Source organism: Nanorana parkeri, unplaced genomic scaffold, assembly GCF_000935625.1.
Source record: "Nanorana parkeri isolate BGI_ZX_2015 unplaced genomic scaffold, ASM93562v1 scaffold2209, whole genome shotgun sequence".
NCBI classification, from domain to species: Eukaryota; Metazoa; Chordata; class Amphibia; order Anura; family Dicroglossidae; genus Nanorana; species Nanorana parkeri.
The window spans coordinates 57,997-81,429 of record NW_017308477.1 but is presented as its reverse complement, the minus strand read 5'-3'; the positions used below and the strand labels follow the sequence as shown (position 1 = coordinate 81,429).

General features: G+C 40.5%; 1 protein-coding gene across 1 annotated transcript in view; it reads left to right on the top strand.

The window, feature by feature from the left end:
- The window catches only part of ESRP1 (epithelial splicing regulatory protein 1), a 65,551-nt gene that overhangs the window by 33,319 nt on the left and 8,799 nt on the right, over positions 1-23,433 (top strand). The window contains 9 exon segments of the mRNA XM_018573024.1: positions 3,632-3,730; positions 5,800-5,854; positions 7,386-7,496; positions 9,198-9,330; positions 9,417-9,465; positions 11,122-11,444; positions 12,452-12,670; positions 16,711-16,897; positions 22,722-22,893. Coding sequence (XP_018428526.1) covers positions 3,632-3,730; positions 5,800-5,854; positions 7,386-7,496; positions 9,198-9,330; positions 9,417-9,465; positions 11,122-11,444; positions 12,452-12,670; positions 16,711-16,897; positions 22,722-22,893 — 1,348 coding nt within the window.

Below are 23,433 nucleotides of genomic sequence, written 5' to 3'. Positions count from 1 at the left end.
GCCAAAATTTTTTTTTTGTTCTTTTTTTTTTTTTTTTTTTTTAATGCTAATTGGAGTTTTTATATCTAGAAGTGCTGGTATTCTACAAGTACAAGATTAACGTCTGGCAGAGATCTTTTCTGGGCATCGGGTTCCAGTGGAGGATTTGGGTCGAAGCTGGTAGAGCAGCACTTTCTATGAAAAAACATAAATATAAAAACCAGGAAGTCATTTGAAACATTTTCACTAAACTAAAAGAAAATAAAGTTGGTTGAAATTGGCCTTTAAAGGAAACTAATCCTATTGCAAATTTGTTTTTTAAAGACTCTAATATATATGTTACATTTTAAAATCTAGTGACCTTTTTATAGTTTTGGCAGACAACGTGTTTCCCATCTAAGCTTTTTCTGGACGGCGTTCTTGTCCTGCAGAACGGGTTAATGCTGAGACGCTTGGGTAGGGATAGGACAACAAGCTACATGACAGGTCCTATGTGTCAAGCTTGTCGAGCAAGTTTGGTCTGTTCTGATGCCTTATGGCATGCCGAGTGCAGTGTTCTTGGCTGTTCTATGTGATCACTCCACCCATTTCACTGCCGCCTTTCCCTGAAGAGAAAATGTTTAAGTGTGTAACTGCTGCCCTGTGATACACCCAATTGCTCTTTTAAATTCACATAGCATGAGAAAAATCATTTAATCTCTTGTGCTGAAAATGTGGCCTCCTATAGAAAGAGATCATGGCTGCTGCTGATCGCACACTTTATTGATAGTTTGACGGTGATCATAATGTAACGTGGTAACTATGTGATAGACGTGTTGTATTATTGCTTACTGTTTTCTTAGTTGGTTATCAGCTTCTGAAAATTGGAGCTTGATTTTTAAATTTATATGCTTCCATTTTATTACAAAGAAAATTAACCCCTCCTGCCCCACATGCTCACTAAATGTATCTGTGATTCATGCCAAGAAATCCCTTGTATTTAAAATGGCTGAAAAAGTGGAACAAGCATGCCGTCTAGTGAGGTGCATGCTTCTTCCTAGCCAGTGACCAACTGGGACTGATTTTACTATAAAGCATATTTGCTTGGTAAATAGGGTGAAGCTGTATTTACAGCAATCCTATACAAGCACCCTCCCCACCTTTTTTTTTTGTTTTTTTGTTTTTCCCATTTTCCTTGTTGGGTATTCCAAGCTTTAGATATTTAGATTTGTTTTATTTGATAACCTAATATTTTTTTCATTATGCAAAGTGACCTTTTATCTACTTCAGGTATAGGCAACCCCAGCACTCCAGCTGTTATGGAGCTACAAGTCCCTTGACACTTTGAAAGACGAGAGGCATTATGGGATTTGTAGATTTACTGCAGATGGAGTGCTGAGGTTGCCTACCCCATCTACTCCTTTTTAGTAAATCTCATAAGCTATTGAATCGACACAAAATAAGTCAACAATGGCTGCTCTTACATTTTTTTTCCCCCACCTGGTGCATTTACAAATCTGTTTGCTGCTCCAAGGAAAGCCCTGCTTTTTGCTACTTCTGTCTATCGGGCCCATGTGAACAATCCCGTAGCAATTTAACCATGTAGTGTCAGAGCAATGTGTCCAAGCAAAAGATCCAACAGGCTTAAAGAACCCTGCAGTGGTTGGCAGGTGGAACCCCAGCACGCGGCAGGAGACCAGGAGGACACACTGGAAATGTTGGATAACAGCAGCCACCATAGCTGTGGAAAAGAGGGAAGATTGGTGTCCCTGCCCGCTGGATAGGTAAGTATTACTAATCTTTTACAGGTTTCTGCTAGTTCAATTTTTTTCTATCACAACCTGGCTGATTTAGGTGCTGGTAAATGGTATGCTTGCTTACCCAAGTGGAAAAACTTATCACAGGGTATTGGTGTTCTATACCACTGATTCCTGATGCTGCACCTGCAAACATCCTGTACAAACAGTGTGGGGAGTTGGGTTTGGGCTTTTATTTTTCAGTTTTCATAGATTGTATACACTTTTTTTTAATAAAGTTTTAGTGCCACTATATATTTCCTGTTTTACTGTCTGAAGGCTTGGATTAAATACTTGCATTTGACACATGACCAACTTTTGTCACTGGGAATTACATTGCATTACACTCTGGCAAAACCCGCTCGGGGCTGACTTGATTTGTGTGCTCAGTCTTGTTCACTTCCATTGTGAAGGGTGCAGCCACTGATTCATGGCATATATCCTGGTTTTTAACTCTTGCATAGCTGTTTTGTCAGCCAAGATTGCCATCACTCCCAGTCAAGCTGCTGTAAAAATGACTTGTTTGTCTGCATCATTGCACAACAAATGTCCTGAAAACTTTGCCTATGTGTTTGATTTGTACAAGTTGTGACAGGCTGGAGTCACAGCAATAAAGAGAAGGGCTGGGTCCTCCATGCATGTTAATGACGAGAACATGTGTGGGTTGCACATAATCTGCAGTGTTCTTGCCGGCTCTCACTTCAGCCTCTTTTCTGGAGTTTCTATTACTGGAATAAAGCCCAAAGAAGTTAAAGATTCAATAAAACTACGTAACTCTACTTCTCATTTGACACTTCTTGTAGAATAGAACTGACTTTTTTTAAGGCATGTTTTACTCGGGTGTAATAAGCTCCTTACTACCATTTTATATACTTGTCTGGCCTAGGATATGAATGAAATCCCCTTGTGAATGGCAAATGCAGTGGCAATCTTACCAGTCTACATATACATGTTTTCTATTTGCAACAAGTGTCAATATCTTGGTGGGACAATAGATGCTCTCATGAGAACCACCTCCATGGATAAAGTCCTCTAATGACTTTATTTCACACCATGGCCAGTTTGAGAATGTATATTGGTCTTGGAAATTGGAGGTAGCCATGAACAGGATAATTGGCAGAAATCCTCTACCACAGCTTGCCTTAACTATCAGCTAACATATGGGTATAAAGGTGGCAAAACATAGCAAGATTTTTACAAATGTAATGCATCACGTGATTATCTTCTCCCCAGGGGAACCCGTGATGAGTAACCAGTCATCTTTGGTCTCTGCTCATGTAGTACAGATGATGTAACAGGGGGTGTAAGTACAGATGATGTAACAGATGATTTTAACAGGAGCTGTCATTTTTTTATTGAGTAATGGAGGTGCATGTAATAACCCAAGCCATTTTTGTCGGCCACTCTTATTCAAGTTTGACTGCATTTTATGATTCGATCTTTGGTAAGGGCAAGTATAATGTGTGAAGTGAAAAATAATAAAGGGTTTCTTAAAGCTTTCTATAGTCTTAAACAATTTGTGCCCCGAACAATCTTTCTGCTATAAGATCATAGAATGAGCATACGTATTCGCATTCCATTTCCATAGACAAATATTGTGTATACAGTAGTTGCATCATTTTGTCTATGGAAGAGGGAGTGGGAATACAGGCCATTAAGAGATGTTGTCTCAAGGAAATAAATGGCAATCAGAATTCAACCTGATTGTTCCCCTGAGCATGCTTGGCTAAGAATGTCCATGGTACCCAAATCTTAACGGTTTAATCTGGCCAAATCTGACAAGATTGTTGGAAGGGTTTTGTATGGGTTTTGTCCCAGCTGCTTGTGTTCTTAGGCCTTGCACATTTTGTTTAGTTTTCCTTGACCAAGATATGCAGATTTAGGACTGGAAAAACTGAATACACACATGTCCCATGGAGCTTCAGAGGTGACCACCATGGCAGATATTATTGTGACATTAATTTCGAAGCCATACAGTAAGTGAAAATCTATTTCCCTTTTTTAATGTAACTAAATAAAAATGATTTCCCTTTTTAAAAAAAAATATTTGACTGTCCAAGGGAAGAGTTAACGGGGTCATGACTATTGGGCCTCATTCACACAACTCGTGCCATACATGTGCATGCGGCGCGCTAGGACATGTGCATGTAATTGCACACAGCAGCCTGTTCTTCCCCATGGCTGTACGTTGTCATACGCACACTTGTACTGCACATCTGTGCACGTCCGGGTGTACATGCTCGGACACAGACAGAATCCAACCTGTCTGCGTCCAATTACGGAAATCCAGACCTGCGCGGTTACGCAGTTCAGGTGTGCGTACGGTCGTGTCCTCCCATAGGGATTAACAGGCTGCTACATGCAGCACCTGTCCCTTCCAGGAATGGCCAGATATGGGCATGCACGGACGTGTACGGCACAAATTTACACAGCATAAACAAGGCCTTACTGGCGCAACAAAATGTATGACTGACTGAATTGCTACATTGTTGTAAGCTGACTTAATTTTTACGGTAAATTTTGTGCTTATAGAAATATTTTCTAGTTTGTATGCTATCTTATGTTAAAAGAAAAACGGGCAGTGGGGCTACCCCCGCACTGCAAGAATGAACTGCTCATGTTGGTCTAGGGAGGAGAATAAAACGCTCACCCAATCCTCAGAGCCGGCTTGCTCGTAGAGTGGTCCTCCCAGCCTTGCTCCCCCTCCACTACAGCAGTCTAAGGTCCTCTGTCCTAATCTATACACTGTGTATAGGACGTGAGGACGCTGAGCGAGACTGGAGGGAGTGCTGTCACATCTGGCTGACTCGAAGGATCGGGTGAGTATAACTTAATTTTCCTCCCTAGACTAAAACGAGCAGTTAACCCTTGCAGTGGGGCCCACAGTTTCTTTTAATAAAATCACATGTATTAAATGTTTAAAATTACAAAAACTGTAGTTGCACTAAACAAAGGGTGTATTCCACCAAAGTGCCACACCTTTTATAGCAAATACCTGCTGAGCAAATTGATCTTGCAGATTATTTTGTCAGCTATGCAGTGAGCAGGGGGAAGATAAATGAATAACTGATAAAAGTTCAGAACGAAATGGTTATAGGGCATTCAATAGAAATGGAAGTATTTTAGGACATGAAAAAGCAGGTCACCAGCACTCAAATTATTTAAATAGATCTGTCCTTTTTAATGGACAATTATGTCACGACAATCAACAAAAGCCTTTTGCTTGATTGTCGTGACATAATTGTCCATTAAAAAGGACATATCTATTTAAATTGAGTGCTGGTGACCTGCTTTTTCATTTCGTACTTTGCACGGTGCCATCCGTGGTAGTCATTACAAGCACCATCATTCTTACTGGCCGGGATTGCTGTAAGGTGTGCGGAGAGCACCCTCCAACAAAAGCAGCCGTTTTCTGAAGTAGATTACAATATTAAAAAAAATTAAATTATTCAACCGCTTTTATCCCAGCGATTTGTTTTCCAACAACATTACAAAGAACTTAATCTTCCTATCGATGCTAAATCACATCTGTGCCAGACTGTCCTAAAATACTTATCGGTTTTCTTTGTCAAAAAGACAAGTGAATAATGCTGAATGTCAGATATATATTAAAGTGAACCTGTGCCCAGACTAGGCATACTGACGAATTGCCATATTGTGAACAACCTATAGGCATTGTGGAGAAATTCCCCTTTAAAGTTCGCAACAGAGGCACTGAAATCTTTGCTCTTATTACTTTCTGTTGCTGCATAATCTTGGCAGCCTGCCTCTGCTATTAACACACGTCATCTGCATCTAAACTGGACTTTAGCGTCTGAGTATGATTGATTTTACTTCATAGTGCAAGCAGCTAGAGAGATCAGGGATGGCTTTTAAACTTTTTTTACTGCTTCAATTGTAAATAGTGCTGTCCATAGTCTGGGCATAGGTGGATGTTATGTATAATTATAGTATTTAGTGTAATGTTTTCCTAAAAGAACCTATTCTTTTCTGCAGTCAAACTAATTATTTTGTGATCTATTGATGATTACCTTGCCTTTTTTAGGTCACAAATTTTCAGACCCAGAAAGAGTAAACTACAAATTTGAGTCTGGTACTTGGTGAGTTTATTAGGATTAATTTTGTATTACTATTTGGAAGCAAAGGTAGAACATTCTTCAAGATATTTTGTGTATGAACATGAAGTACTGCAACTTCGTAATGTAATTTGTTGTCTCAGACATGTAATATTTTATACTATTACATATTTTAGAGATCCTGGAGGTTAGAAAGCCTTAACAGGGTTGCCCATTTCTTCACCCATTGAGTGCTTCTGTGCCTTTTCATACCCTTTTGTTATCTTGTCTGATGTTTGAACACCTAATGTGGCATGCGACTGTAACCATTACTGGTTTAGTATTCTAGGCAGCCACTTCTTTTGTAAATTGGAATACAGAGTGTTCAAGATTTGCTCGTTGTTACAAAAAAATTTGAATGGAAACCTCTCACGAGAAAATACAAAGGCTGCCATTGCTGAGTTATCCTTCTGAAAATGCTAGTTGTGTGACCAGTGGCTTTAATACTTTGTGGAACATATCTAAAACATGCAGATCATGAATTCTGACTTTCTAATCTGCATGTGTCTTTTAGGTCAGTGACTCCAAATTTATTGATGTAGACAGCCAAGTTACTAGTAATTTTAGGAGGTCGTTGGATATGTTATCCATATCTGTCTTGGTATAGGGTTCTTGATGTATCTGCCCAGATCATAGAGTCTCAAAACTATCCTTCGTTTGAAAGGCTGACTGCAGCCAATCTTTTATATTTTTTGGTTAGCCTAGGGAAGGTCTAGACTCTAGACCCTACCACAACTTCTTATTGTTGGTTTTCCCATTTAGGAGATTTCTCCTTTTTTTTTTATTTGAAAATGCAAATTTAATTCTGTGCCACTTTCCCTATTTGCTACTACCCTCTTTTACATACCTCATATCACCCAGGAGACCTGGTCCAGGAACTGTGGCCTACAATAGGTGGTGCCTAAGTCCTTCTTTTTTTTTTTTTTAAACCTGGAAGATCATATGGTGCTGTGCATGCCCCCGCTTTCTTTCTAGGTCCTCATGGAAAAGCCATCAACTTACAGGGTTGCAAGTAAACTATGGAGTAAAGCTGAACATGTGCCATGTGACACCTAAGAAGTTCTTAGCCTTCCCCTCATTTAAAAATAAAATGTGTTTTGTTTTTTTTGTTTGGGGTGGCTGGGGTTAGGCTTTACAGTGAATGTTGTGGAGTAATTTTATGCAGCACAGGTGGGTTAGTCAATCATTTTACAGTAGGTTCCCTTGTACTCCGATGAGGCTATCCACAGAAAAGGGCATTGTTGATGAAGCTCTGGATAGGTTTGAGACTCTTTAGTCTACAGTGATCTAGAGATTCTCATGGAATGGCTAGGTTGACTTGGCTGTTTATCTACAGATCCCCTGAAGCAACATTCAAACACCTTTTCACTGGTTATTTATAAGCCCTACACAAACATAGGCTGGCAAAATGGGTCAACACCCGTTTCAAGGTTGGATTTTTTTTTTTGATGCTGTGCTGCATGATATAAAATGTGTTCAAAAAAGAGTATTTCAATGATCTTATTTGGTCTTACAGCAGCAAACTGGAGACTATTGATGATAACGCAATTATCCGAGCCCGAGGTCTGCCATGGCAGTCATCTGATCAAGATATTGCGCGATTCTTCAAGGGGTTAAATATTGCAAAGTGAGTGCACCACCCTCCGAAAAGTTCATCTTCCCTTGCATTATATCCTCATTTGGCCTCTTTATTCACATTAGTTATTTTTGTTTTTTTTGTTTTTCCCAGTTGGGAAATTGCCATATCTTAGGGGGTGATTGTATACACCCTGCGGTATCTCAGGTAAGATTAGTACAGGGGTCAGGGCAGGGTTACGCTTTTTGGTTGAGCGAGACCCTGTATTGCAACAGTGTGTGTTTCCCCCTGAGCTGGGTTTCTGTATTAAGAAAATTTCCAATTCTGTCACTTTTCCCTTCTGGCGTAAATTTTCTTTTGGATTTCACGGTAGACTGATCTACCATGATTTTATCTCTGCATGTCAAAGCTTCATGGTTGCAGTGAACATGGTTGGTTTGTGTTTTTTTGTTTGTTTTTGTTTTTTTTTTTTGCTGTTGGGGTGTCTTTTCTTTTGATGACAGTGGGATACGGTTATCTTCAAATTAACCTGGATGTTGCACATTCTCACAATTTTCCAAGAGGTCCATGCCTCTAGGTTTTGCACTGCTATGGATGGGTAACGGTTAAACTCAATGTTGGGCTTTGTGTGAAAAGTAGATCCTGATGGTCAAAATGGTCTTAACAGAAAACGCTTTTAGTTTCCCAACGCAAACCTCTAAAATATGGATTTAGCTTCTGCATGATGTGAGAATCTGTTTGCTACCAAATGTTTTTCCATCACACTTCCAATATTGAAGACTAGTCTCATTAAAGAAGAGTCCTTGTTGCCTATTGCAAACTGATTTCCTTTTTTTACGTACATTTACCGGAGAAAAGATGGTTGTAGTTGAAATGATTGCTGTAGACAACAAGAATACTTTAGAACACACCATCTATCCTGGACATAAATATAAAGACGTTTGGTTTTTTTTTTGTGTGTTTTTTGTTCCCTGTGGCAATCGATTAGCTTATTGCTATATTTTTACAGGTGCAGCTTAGAGAAGGCCAGGAACAGGCATACTCAAAGTGCAGGTGGAGGCACTTAAGAGAACAATTCCAAAATTGACAAATATTCATAAACTGCACATCCATTATATTTTACACACCTTGATATTTAGACCAGATAACATTTTCTGTTATGGGTGCAAAAATTTTCACTTAACACTTTTTTTTTTTCTTTCATGAGGCTCAAAGCAACCTGTTTTCTGCCAGTTGTGACACTAAGGTTGACCATGCATCCAAAGATCATATGAACTGTAATCTTTTTTACATTGGGTGTGCTGTGTGAGTACCATCGTAATAGAGAAAAGAACAGACACTTCCAATACACAGAAGCTCTAGCAAGATTTTCTCCCGTAATGGGAAATCTTTGCACACTTTTTAATAGAGAAAGTAGTCAGCCTTCCACTAGACATGAACTGCCTTGTTTCCACATCTAGATCTATCTTCACTATGGCCACTCATTTCTGGTCACACCGTTGCAAACGCGTGCAACATGAATAAGCGCACAGTACATATAATAATATTTCTTCTCCTCCGTTATTACAGATTTAGACCGAGCTAAAACACATAACGAAACTGAGCATTGTGCTCTAAAATCCCAACATCTTACCTCCTAGGTCACCTTTGCCTAAATTTAGGCCTTTGTATACAATCAATGACCAGAGTCACAGATTTCCTAACATTGCTATATTTCACGTTCTGACTGTTTTCTGTATGTTATATGTATAGGGGTGGAGCAGCCCTTTGTCTCAATGCACAAGGGAGGAGGAATGGCGAGGCTCTGGTCAGATTTGTGAGTGAAGAACACAGAGATCTAGCCCTGCAGAGACACAAGCATCACATGGGGAACAGATACATTGAGGTACCTTATGCTGCAATGTGATCTAAGTCTGTTCACTGCTTTTGAAAATTGAACACCACATGATCCTATTGTTTTTCCTCTTCTAGGTGTATAAAGCCACAGGAGAAGACTTTCTAAAAATAGCCGGAGGTAATTGTTACAAGATCTAAACTGTTCTACTTTAATTAGCTCTTATGTACATAGCATGGAAAGCACTGGTGGGACTGGGCTATTCTTAGGGGATCGGCCATGTCAATACAATTTTGGTGCTGGAAAGCAGGTTGTCTCCTGCCAATTGCTACACTCTGGAATGGGATCACTACAACCATGTATTGCCTGAATTGCAGGGCCCTACATTTTTATGTAAAGGCCAGATACGCAATTATTTTGTGTCAATTCTTTATTCGCCTTTTTCCCAAGACAAACAGAAAGCGATATATTTAAATAATTTGCTACGCACACTTGGTAATTAAGTATCCTGCTGATCAGAGCATTTCCTTTAGATCCATTTTTAGATTGGTGATCCCTCGCTTGCCAGGAAACTTGTAAAATAGAGGCTGCCATTGCTGTGCTCTTCTCCTGAAACTGCTAGTTACCTGGCTGTCATGCTGCCGAAATGGCTATGGTGTTTCTTGCCCATTCCCAAAGCAGGTGTGGGGGTTTATTTTTTCTATTAAACTATGATCGGTGGCTGTGTATTGGAGTAACTGAGCATGACAGCCAGGCAGTTAGCATATGCAAAAGGGGTCCATAATGGCAGTCTCCACATTCCTCTCAGCACACGTTTTCTTTTCAGCTTCTAAGTCACAACTCTTTTTATATAGTAAACTCTGTTATCCAGTATTCAGCTAACCGGAACTCCCATCGAACAGCCAAAAACAAATCCCCTGTGTACTCACTGATCTGCCACCTTCTAGGAGAGGGAGAGAGGGCTAAGGAGCATGGAAAGGAAGGGTAAAAGTGCTGGATTATCCTGGGAATGAGTGTCTGAACGATCTCTGAAAAGTGCTGTTATCGCTGTGAACAAGTGCCACCTAGTGACCACTCCCAGTGCTGCCATGTATTGCTAATGGTTTAGAGTACAATATACTGTTATGTTATAGTATGGGGTATGGCATTAGTTAAACCCATTTTTTAATAGTAAGTGTCTAGCAACCAGAAACTATCTTTATCCAAAATCTACCAATCCCTGTGGATGCCGGATAATGAAGAGTTTACTGTATTCATATTTAAAGGTTGATCATGCATTTACACTCCTTAGACCTACCAACAATTGTGTTGCATTGGGATCTGCTTGATTGGATATGAATTAAATGGATTGTGTAAGAATGCTCTTACATTAATGGTAGATTGAAAGGGGAATTACCAAACTGTAGTGGGTGTTTGGGGGGGTTGAAAGTAACATTAAGGGGGGGCATTAATTGCATTTGCTAATTTCCTCCAATTAAACTGAACTCCGACCACAAAGATTTTTAAACATATTCCTCAACCAAATGCCCTTGCTAACCCAGATATGATCATGTAAAAGGTAGCAGTGACTTCATCAGTGGGCTGCACATAGCCTGTACAGAGCTGTGGGATAGGGCAGCAACTCCACCCACTACAGCCTGCCTGCAGAATAATACAAGGGACGGTTATAAGACCAGTCATGCTGGCTTAAAGGAAACTAGTAGCAGTGACTGGTCCATAGTAAATGAAATTTCAGTTTGGGAATATACAGAGGACACCAAGATTCAATTAAGAATAGATTATATTTGTTTAGCTTGGAATTCAGCTTTAAGTGCTCCTTCCCCGATCAGTGTCTGAGGCCAGCTCTTGATGAGACATATATGTAGTTGGTCTGTTGCATTGCTCAGTTTTTGTCCAAAGAGAACCAAGTGATTGTACGCATGCGGGGTCTGCCCTTTGCTGCCACTGCCGAAGAAGTGCTGACGTTCTTTGGGCAGCACTGTCCTGTGACTGGAGGCAAGGAAGGAATATTATTTGTTACCTACCCTGACGGCCGGCCGACGGGAGACGCTTTTGTGCTCTTCGCCTGTGAGGAATATGCACAGAACGCACTGAAGAAGCACAAGGACCTGTTGGGCAAGCGATACATTGAGCTGTTTAGGAGCACAGCAGCAGAGGTGCAGCAGGTATGTATAATGTTCTATAACTTTTGCCCTGGCTAATGTCTTGTGTTCTGCGTTTTATGAACTATGTGAATGTAAAAAATCTAGTCAAATTTGTTACTATAGACTGTTTAAGGCCACTTTTGCAATGTGGAAATGAAAGATAAAACGTGTTACTGTAACATCCACTAACACAAACTATGGTGTGTTGCCATTAATTTGGGATGTTATCTTTACGCACGGCCCCCAAGGTATTACGGAAGAGAAACCTTCTGTGCCTTGTGGTATAGCGAAACAAGGTGCAAGTGCCTTTAAAAAGGTCTGTTGTGCATTGGCAGCCCATTCAAATTGAGTGGGCTGCCGTGTGTGTGTGTGTGTGTGTGTGTGTGTGTGTGTATATGCAAATATTGCAACGCTAAGGTTTTCACCCAACCAATCTCCAAAATATCAGGAACTGGCCAAAACAAGATATTGTGGTATAAGATACTACCGTTTCTACCCAGTGAACCCACTGAAGGGCAATGCAGTTAGTCAGTGTCCTAAAAAAAAAAAAAGATAATAGGCTCTACATGGCTGCACGGAGGAACCTAATGCGGTAGAACATATATTTTTCCGGCTTACTTGTACCTAATCAAAAAGGTTTTTAATCTGATTTGCATAAAGCTGTCCTTTCTATATCCAGAAAATATCAAGCTGTCCAGATCAAGACTACATTTTTTTTTTTTTTTTTTGTTTTTTAAAGCATTCGTTTGTCCTACGTAGTGTTATGTCACTATTCAAACTAGACCTTGACATATGTGCAGAAAGGATAAAGCTTTTTTTTTTTCCTTCCACTTTCCATGTCTGCATAATTACGCTATTAATGTTTAACAATGATGTAATATATTTTTTTTTTCTTACCTTCCACCACGTGAATCCCAACACTGTGCAAACACAACTGGGTGATACTCTAGTTCTAAAACTTTCCTGCAACCTTAACAGGAAGCGTGTGTGTATTATCGTGTAATGTACGTATACAATTTTCTTTACAGGTACTGAACAGATACTCTTCTACACCTCTTATCCCTCTTCCAACACCACCCATCATTCCTGTACTACCTCAGCCATTTATGCCTCAGATCAATGTCAGAGACTGTATACGGCTGAGAGGTCTTCCTTATGCTGCCACAATAGAGGATATCTTGGAGTTTTTGGGTGAATTTTCTGCTGATATCAAGACACATGGAGTTCATATGGTGCTGAATCACCAGGTAAAGTTTACATTTTCTACCTGCTAATTCCTATTTACTAAATCAATATCATTGATACCTTCATGCAGTGTTTACCCAACTTTGCTCTTGTGTACTATTACAACTCTTGCACTGTTAAAGTACAACGAAATGCTCCTGTATGACCATCGAATCAAGTACCAGATCCAGGTACAATGTGATGCACAAGCCTTCTAAAGTAAAAAACAGTTTTTTTTGTTTTAATTCTTTAACCCCTGGCTTAGCCAAGTTCTCTATTTCATTCCCCTTCCTGACACTGCAGCTCACGTTGGGGGTGGAGGTTCAGCAATAGAGGCAGAGCTGACAATCCAGAATGCAGTGGGCAAAACTAGGTGTGGCTGGGTGCTGACTAGCAAGTTACAGGCTTCTGGATTAGCAGTGACTGTGCAGACAGCAATGCCCCCTGCAACATTGTTTTCATCCCATTGTACTACAAGCTAGTACAGCCTGCATGAGTGTAGCAACTAAATTTAGGAGCAGTGCAGCATTAGGTGGACTTCACTGGCAGAATCAACAGATATTTGTGGGACTTGGTAGAGGGGCGAAGAGAAAACTGTAGGTGCAGATGCACTGATAAGTGAAGTGTTGCGACACATACTATTTTTAATAGGAGGTCATAGTTCTACTCAAAATATAACCAAAGGTCCCACGCACCTATACTGTCAGACACCCATTTGGAACTTCTTCATTGACTAATTACTACTTCATCCTGGATAACCCTGTGTAAGTTATTGCTGCAAAATGCTACTACATGCTGTTTGTGCCATTTACTCCACAGGAAGTCAGTATTTACTCTCTTCAGCTATTATGTGCTACCCACAGTGATTAATTGCTAGCAAATTTGGTAGCATGAGAGAACCACTAAAGATCTGCTGTGTGACGCCAGGTTAATTAAGTTTATTGCTAGCAAGTGGTTAAATCTGCCAAAAGCAAAAGATTAAAAATTCCCTTTGTGAATCCTGGAACTTTTGTCAATGTTGCGTGTTTTTTTTTTTTTTTATAGGTGCTTACATTTTTATTGTCAGCGTTTGTACACACCCTATAAGACCTGTAAGGTGTTTTTTATCCGATCCAAGAGAATAGTTTGTTGAAAGACTGGACTACAGACACACTCAGGGTAGATAACATGTTACCCTGACTTCAAGTACAAATAAAATTTAACTTTTTTTCTTTGGATACATCTTCTGCTAGCAAGCAGTAGATATATGCAAAAACTTTTTTTAAATAAAAAGTTACCAAAAGTTTTCTAATCGGTTTGTCGCTCGCTCCCCGCTTAAGATCTGAAGCTTCTCGAGCGGCCATGCAGGATGATTGGGTGGGCGCATGTGCAGTAGAGGTCTTCGGCGTGGAGGAAAATGCACGCAGCTGGGAGCATGCACATCAGACAGACACCGTGGGACCCGAGGAATCTGACAATATGTTTGCTTTTGGCTGTTGGAGATTTGATTTGCCATCTTATGTTTGTGGGTACCAATGGGGATGTAAGCTGTATTTAAAAAATAGATGAGTATTTAAACATTTTGTCCCATTTCAGTTACCTTTTAAAATAGAAATAAGTACTACTTTCCTGACATAAGAGGTACTACCTATCTTATGTAGGGCATTGCAATATTTCTATCCTATGAGATCTCTATAAAGTTGATAATGGTGGGCAAGTGTTTAGGAGGGGAGTGATGTGTTTGCCTGTCTGACCATTACATTATGTGCCATTAGTTTCTGAATCAACTGATTTAGCTTTAAGCAATTTCCCTGTAACGGAACAGATATTTGTCTGTATTGCAGTTACTATTGCATAGCACGGATAGGTTAACTCCGACAAATCTAGAACTAGAAGTTTGCAAACTTCTCAGGTTCACTTTAACTGCGGTTAGATTTTAAGGCCTGTATATGGAATGTTTACCATAAGCAACTCAAACAATACAGCTAGGAGGCTGCTCTGCCGCCTTCCACAGTCCCATAGGAGTACAATAAAACAATGCGGGCCTATTGTCTAGAGCTGTCAATGTACACATCTCTGTGGCTCTATACATAGGCACACAGCGTCGACTGCACAACTATAGCAGACAGACGGAGAGATTAACTTATCCAAGGTCACAAAGAAAATAACCTGCACTGGGCAACTCCCATTTACTTAATGACGAGAACTTTAATCATAATTTCAACATCTGCCATAGTTAACCCTATGGTTCATGTTGCATAGTAATCACAAGTGGGGGGGGTGGTTTAGGAAGGAAAATGAACCTCCTTTTGACAGCTAATGATATCTGGGAGTACAGTTATTTATGGCAATTAGATTTCTTCTTAAAATGTAGGTATAGCCGATCTAGATATCCCTCTTAGTTGTTACCAAATTAGGTGTTCCTCTAGATTTTTCCCTTGCCTTCTGTTCTGGAGGCGACTATTTAAATATTTTGGTTTCTCATGATTTTCTGTGTCAATCTACCCCAGACATGGACAACAGTAAGGGGGAAAAAAATTGACAGATTCAAACCCTTCATTTCATCCAAACAAAAAAAGAGAAAGGTTTATGGTTCCTATGGGTCAATTAACTGTACCTTACTGGATAAACCTGTTCATCAACCTCCCTCTTCACAACCACAAATAAACTCTTGATGGGCCAGACCTCCCTTTTTTGTAATATATGCCCCTGTTGGATCACGTGAAGAGTAATAGAGTTCCCTAGACTTACACAGAGAATGCCAATAGCAGATAGTTACTGCATTTTAGAAAGAATGCGCTACATCAACGGTTTTCTATACACGGATTACATAATCTGAGGACTATCGCGTAGTACATTTCTATTGTTGAGGTATCTTGTATTTTCTAGGGAATGCTGCATCCCCTGGGCAGTGATAAGATGAGTATGAAGCGTGTCGCAAGAATCTTGGTTTGCTCAGCTGGGAAAAATGATTGGTTTGACTATTTTTTGTTTTTAAAGGATGTCTGCAATGGGTGTTCCCATAGACTCTAATTGCTCCGCAGTAGTGACTGCTACACATGGGAAACAAGGGAGTGCAGGATGTAGCGGTGATTAAATGTTAATGGTAGCCCAATGCTCCAAACATGTGTGATTTAATTGCTACTGCATGCAGATTACTTGCAGGCCGCTCATAAGTAATTTCTGTATCAAAAATTGCTTATGTGCCCAGCCTTTATGGACTCTTGATTGTGTGGTTTGTGGTGTTGTGTTTTTTCTTTTATATTGCTTACGACCATTCGTGTCTTTTTGATTGTCTAGAACACACACACATGTTCTACCACGGAGTATGATGGCCATGTTGGCTAAAAAGACAGATTTAAAGTGCATGTATAGCCATAACAGGGGGCGCCATTGGAAGACTTGTAATATTTTGGATTTCCCCTCACTTTCTTTCTTAGTAACAAAGTTCACTCAGGCAAACGGAAGTAAATCTCCCATAAAAACCTGACGGAGGGTCTATGTGTTCCACACTCTATCCAAAGCTAAATAAAAAGTTTTTGTTTGACCAATTACCATTTCATAATGTTCTGTTATGGTGTCAGTACATTGAGCCCTGCTATTCTTTAATTGCTGTCAGGCACTGATTAGCCTTTAACATAGTACTGTAAACTGATCTGGAATCTATAGACTCAAATTGGCTACAGCAGTAGAAGGCAACTTACTAGATATAGGGGGCCTGACCCGACAGGTGCTGTCCAGAGATTGCACACGTGCTGCGTGAGGTGGTCCAGAGATTGCACACGTGCTGCGTGAGGTGGTCCAGAGATTGGACACGTGCTGCGTGGGGTGGTCCAGAGATTGCACACGTGCTGCGTGAGGTGGTCCAGAGATTGCACACGTGCTGCGTGAGGTGGTCCAGAGGTTGCACACGTGCTGCGTGAGGTGGTCCAGAGGTTGTTGTGTATACAGTTCTGTAAAATATGATTATGCATCTGGCGTTTACAGTGAATTACAAGGGCATATAAAGCTGCCCCTGCAACTATAGACCCATGTTAAGTCATGAATTCCATTGTTAGTTTTTGTATTTTTTTTTTTCCATTAGGGCCGACCATCAGGAGACTCCTTTATTCAGATGAAGTCTGCAGAGCGGGCGTTTCTGGCAGCACAGAGGTGTCACAAGAAGACCATGAAGGACAGATATGTGGAGGTGTTTCAATGTTCTGCAGAGGAGATGAACTTTGTCTTAATGGGGGGAACTTTAAATCGCAATGGCTTGTCCCCGCCGCCATGTAAGTTACCATGTAAGTGTGTGCTTGAGGGTCTTGCCGCTTCTCTGCGCTTTGAGCTGGTAGGTGTTGGAACTGCTTTCCTTTCTGTTGGTATTTTGGGTCATCATTGGCCATTTACCATGTTTACTTGTGAACATAAAAATCAACGATTGCAATTCTCTTATGGTGAATGAGATTTCGGGAACGCCGATGGGATGGCTGGTATGTCTATGCTGTAAAGGGGAACTAAAGCAAAAGTCAACAAATGCTTTCCTACACTGAGGATTGCATGCCAGGTCCTTTTTTTTTGTCTTGGCAATGAAACCTCTACGTGGTGTCTTCCATAATGCCTAGAATGAGCTGCTTCACAGTTGTCCCCCCCCCCCCCCCATTATTCAGCTGGCCCCCATTGCAGCCACCATTTCATAGTGATGGCTATCGGCTCCTATTAACGCAGTGCAAAGATTGGTGTGCAGTAACCCTTTGGAGCCATTTAGAGATTTCGTTTCAGCAGATGACAGATGTGTTTTGGTTTGTGGGCGGCACTTTTTGCACAGTTTTTATTAGATTATTTGTCATAAGCGATTTATGCCAGACTAGGAACTCTGCCACTTTTCTAGCATTCATATACAACAAGCTTGTTCAGGTCTCTGACCTAAAAGTTTTAAAACCAGGCAGGGAACCAGCATTTTCTAAAGGCTATGAATGGCAATTGGCATACTTCTATCTTGACAGGTGTAATTTAAAGTGTATGTATAGCCCATACTTTTCATTTGAGTCTTAGAGTAGGGAAGGGTTACCCCTGTCTGTCTTTTTAGCTTTCTGTGCCCTGTGGTGGGTTTATCCTGTACTGGAGACACAACTAGAGGTAAGGGAATCTCTTCAAAACATGAGAAATTCTCCTTTTGGGCAGTAGTTACCAGAACAGGCACCCAGAAGGATTTCCTTGTTCTGGAAAGAGATCCAGAACAAGGATCACTTGTTCTCGTCACAACTGTAAAATATTGGATTTCTCTGACCACTGTCTCCAGGACAAATGGGGAGAGAGGCTCTACATGGGGAACACCTACAGAAATAAAATCTTGACTGGGGTTCTAACCCTTCCCCACCCTGTATCCCCCCCCAAAAAAAATGTTCAGATGGAAAACGTGCAACAGATTTCTCCATCTACGCTAAACTGCCTGGATGGAGGAATCTCCCGCTGGGCCAAGCTTCAGTATCTTGATAGTTGGGCCTGTTGGCTCTCAAAATACCTGAACAATCTGATCGGATGTAGGCATTGTTCAGGTATTTTGAGAGCCAGCGGGGCCAATTGGCCAGATACTGAAGCTTGGTATTCACTACTGCAACCATTCGGATCATTTTCTGAAAGCTGGTTCAAACGAAAGCAGAGGTGTTACTCATATATAATCTAATTAGATTTCAGCTGTCCATTTTGTAGGGATAACAGAAAACCAGATATCCATGTGATGCCCCTACATTTGTTTGCTCCGTTGTCATAAATGTTCCGGTGGGTCTACTGTGAAATGGCTGGTGTGGGGTTGACCGGACCTGGAGAGCAGCTCTGCGACTTTCCAGTTGAGGTGACAACTGGTAGTGTAAAGGCTATTGCCTCAAAATGGTTTGAGTAAGATCATCGATATGGAGAAATGGCAAATGGAAGAAAGTTTTATAAACAAATGAAACTGCACCAACAAAATATGTTTTTGGGTTTAGTTCCCCTTTAAGTTACTTTAGTAGACTAGAAGCTTTTCATCCAAAGCAAAGCGTGAAACTGCATTCTTGATTCTTGCACTGTTGATGGAAGCATACACAGCCCTGCAAGATGTATAAACATTAATTTGTGTCACACCTTTTAAATATGTTCTATGCTTTAACCAGATGCCATGCAAATCCACCTTCTAATCTTTACCTAAATTGATCTTGATGCATTAATTCTTATGGTGTTTGCTTGCCTACCTGCATCAAGTAGATTTTTTTTTTTTTTTGCAAGTGTTAATCTCTAAACTGAAACCTTAGGATAGACAAAACCTTAAGAACACTACAGTTGTAGTCACAAAACCATAGATATAATCAGAGCCGAGTTAAGAGCATCATGGGCCTGGTACTGTCGGTCAGACTGGAAGCAGCAGAGGCGGCTCTATAATTGGGCAGCTGCTCACTCCTCGGAGCCCCACAAGGCCCTAATGAGTGGCCGCATAATATGCCTGGTTAGAGAGTTGCCAGCACCGCTACCTGATTGTGTTCAGCCTGAACAGCCCAGATTGCCATTGGACATACTGAGGTGATCCGGGCCTATTTTCAGTGGTGGAACTGGCACTTCAGTAGCCCCTATGTTTAATATAGCCCTGCATATAATCACACCTTGGCTTTTTTTTTTTTATATTGAATTTAGATTTGAAATCACCGTTGGAGTGTACACACTTGCACACTGTGAGGGAGTTACAGATAACTGGCTCAGTTCACAGAATGGTTTCTCTCTTGTTCTCCAGTTAATTTCTTGATGCTGTGCCTTCTATAGCTCAGGTCCCTAAAGGCCCAATTCACAAAGTTGAATGCTGTGTTTAGCCTGCTCTTTCAGTGGTGGTGTTTAACTACTGCTAGTGTGATTTTTATAGCAGGGTCAGTGCTATTTTTAATGGCTGTTAAAAGTATGGCAGATGTCCATTTACAAAGATGTCTGCACAGGTTATCCCTCCTTTAAAATAACACTTGTTTCAGGTTGGGGGTCCCTTTTTTTTTTTTTTTTTATTAAACCTGCAGGCTGAATGAAAAAAAAAAAATAGAACAGAATCCTCAACACTTACGAACGTTGAAGGACATATCCCCTGCTGTTTCCATTGCATTCTGACAACGATCACTGTCGTCAAAATTTGCAGCTGGTTGGCTACCGGCTCCATTCAGGCCCAGAATTTTCCAAACCACTCCTTCGATCAGCGGAATAAGGGATGATGGGTGGAAGGGTGCTGAAAGATGCACCCACTGCAAATTTTGAGGCTCATCAGCAACCAGAGGAATTTTGTTCCATGTATAACCTACTTAACTGTGACTTGTAACAGATCAAACAGTATGTGGATCCCTTGTCGCAGTACTTACCGGGTTCTATCCCAAATAGTATGGGGGGTGCTCGCAGTGACTGCGGCTGGCACCGCTAGGTTAGCAGTAGAATTTTTATAGCTAGGTTTCAGAATAATTTGAGTATCCATTTATTTCGGGGCTGAGGCTCCCCTTAATCCGGCTCGTCATTGATGAGCCTGTTGCAGGGGATCCTTCGCGGCACCAAAGGCGCTTATCTGATTGACCTATTTCCTTAATAAATGGGCACACTGTTATTCTGCAATGAAATTGGTGTGCTCTCTACATCTACCTACAATTGTAACAGATCAAAGACTCCTTAGCTACACACAGAGGGATATCTTTCTTCAGCAGGGGAAACTGCTGGTCTTTCACCTTGCACATTGGGGAAAGCAAGTGGAGAGAGGGAATGCAATGAGGAATTAAGGCTGACATAGTCAGATGTGCAATAGTGGAAGCATTGCAGTTCCAGATTAGGTCAGGTAGTGTAACATTGTTCAAATGATAAATATGGTGAATGATTTTATCAAGATCTGGATTTCTTGATTATGAATCATAATTCCATGTGTAGCAAATGGGACTGGAGCCATTTCTTTTTTAGATGGTAAAGGTTATTTACACCTATGGCAAATGATTTGATACAATGATCATTTGCTAAAGGAACTTAAGGCCAAATTGTTTTGTTTTTTTTTTTAAATAAAGATTTGGATAAAGTAGGGAAGGATGTACACCTTTTTGTCCCTATTGAAAGATTTCCCCTCGCCTCTTGCTGTGGCGGCAATGCTAACATTTTGGCATTTCACCCACTATGTCTAAGTGATAATGGTGACCTAGACAAACAGGGGTGAATCTCCCCAGCAGGGACACGTCAGTTCAAACTTGGCAAAGAGTCTAATCCCTTCCTACTCTATCCGAAACTTAGTGTATGTAGATATTTATTTATTTTTTTTTGTAAAGAAGTCTTCCTATATTCAAAGTCAGTCTAGACCTCCTTTCATCAAGGGGCCTTAGCCTGCTACCTACCCTGCGTCAAATGGAAAGGCAAATTTAACTTCAGCTTTACATTTGATGGGGGAAGTCTGGGTACCAAGCATTCACTTTTCCTCTGTGACTCATGAGTCAACCCACTGTCTGGCAGCACAGCACGTGTCATTTCTTTATCTTATCTATCTCCAGCGCGTCTGTTTTTTTAAATCTCCTTGTCCATAAGGCTAACCTTTCAGAATCTGAATACCTTCAATCATATGTTATGGGGTCAGGTTTATACTTGTTCCAGAGTGATTAAAAGCTCCAGTATTTGTACCCTGTGGGTCTTGTGCCTTTATAGTAATACATCTCTGGGGGAATTGTAGCTCCTTCTGCTCATATATGGAGAACTAATTATATGCATCCAGGAAACCTAAATGTCACTTGTAAGACAAACCTTAATTTCTTAAAGCGGACATAAATCTGGATCAAACATCCATTCCCAGGACTAACTTTCTCTGTGTCCAAAAAACAAACTTGCTTTATACCAAAGTTGAGTCCAACTGTAAACAGTTGGTTGATGAGCCATGGCAAGTGCAATCAAATTCCAGTTTATTTTGGATCAGGAATATGGTCTGTGCAATTACAAATTAAACAAAAAAACCTTTTGGTTTTCACATGTAGCAGTACCAATTTAAAATGTACCCATACCTTATTGGAGCCCACTGTCGGCAGAACTGGAAGGGTTCACTTTGACGACATTCTTGTCAAACACGGTGTCTTCAATTCATACTCGTGCAGCTGCATTTAAATTAGAAAAAAAAAACGAAAAGCTGCATTTGACCTACTTTGCCTGCAGTTTCAATGCATCTCATTGCACATGCTGCTTCTGACAAAATTCAGCGCAACACAAAGCGGGTCCAGAAGCAGCGTCTAAACAGTAATTTGTACTGTTCCTCAATAGGGTTTCACTGACTTAGACATTTGGAACACACTCCAAAACAGTCAGCATGAGCTCTAGAGCAGATGCCTACAAAATCCTGCACCTACAATATCTTAGAGCATCAAAATATTGAGAGGCCATTAATGACCTGTTTTTCTAGATGAATGCTCCAGGCTTCCATCCTTAATCTGCATTGCTTTCCTGATTCCACAACCTGGAGTAAGAATACAGCAGTGGAATGTTGTAAAGTGTCATGCCTTATAGTATTACATTAAGTGGATTTATAGAGTGGTTATTGAATATAGATAAGAATTTTTGTGCCTGGAATTCAACTTTAAACGGCTTTTCTCTTGTTGACCTCACCTGACCAATTAAACATTTCAGAGGAGCTTACTGGTTTGGTACAGCTTTGGACATCCATCATGTATCGGTTTTGTAGCTTAAACGCCTCACGTTAGCCAGAAGAAGTGTTGTCTGAATACTACAAATGTTGTCTTGACCCCAACAATTATTTGCATACTCTTACTATTGGCTTCAGTGCAGCCATAAATATAATGTGTTTTTTCTAAAGGTTTGCAATGAGGCTCTGTTCTAGGGACTCAATAAAACCTGAGTGTAGCTCTTCATGTCCAGCATGTAAACCCCAATTAAGAATTTAGCAAATACATTTTTTTAAATAATTATTGTTAGACGGTATAAGAAAACAGCTGAGGCGTTTTTGATCGGAACAAGCCATTTTTTTTTTTTCTATTATGGTGCAATTTTTCTACATTTGGTCCAGAACCAGAGGTTTACAAAAGTTCAGAATAGAAAGATAAAACTCCTATCCCTTGTCATTGAATTTCATTTGTCTTTTGCTAGGTCTGTCTCCTCCATCATATACATTCCCTGCCCAGACAGCTGTAATTCCTGCAGAGGCCGCCACCTTGTACCAGCCCTCCCTGCTCCTGAATCCTCGGGCCCTAGGACCATCCGCTGCATATTACCCAGCCGGAGCTCAGCTCTTCATGAACTACACTGCTTACTACCCAAGGTAAGTTTTTTTTGAAGGTGATGATGGATTTGTTTCTATAAAGAAAACCTATATATGGTTGATTTGTATACTTGTGACTATGAACTGTGTATCATTTCATGTTTTAATATTGATCATCAGCAGGTGGTGATCCTAAGAAATGAGGCAGCTGCCTGTTTAATTTCTGAACACTTTCAGCTTCACGGTACTGACACAATTCAGTTCGGTTAGATCCTCTTATCAGTCCTATGGAAATTGGCACCCCAAGCATCCATACAATTAGTGAAATGTGTCGGATTGGCTGCATCGGATTACTGCACTTTGCAATTCTTAAGCCCCAATAGTCAAATAAAAATAAAATCTATATTTTAACCTAATTAGCCTATTGCACAAGTAGAAGTAAAGAAGAAAACTGAACCTGTTGTCCATTTTAAGCATTGCAAAATTATATTACCAGGTTCCTGCTTTTATAGCTATGAATCTCTTTGAACCTTATGGGGGCACAGCCCATCTGTCCAATGGTGACAACTCAATGGCCAATAAGGGCATTCTCCTAGGAGA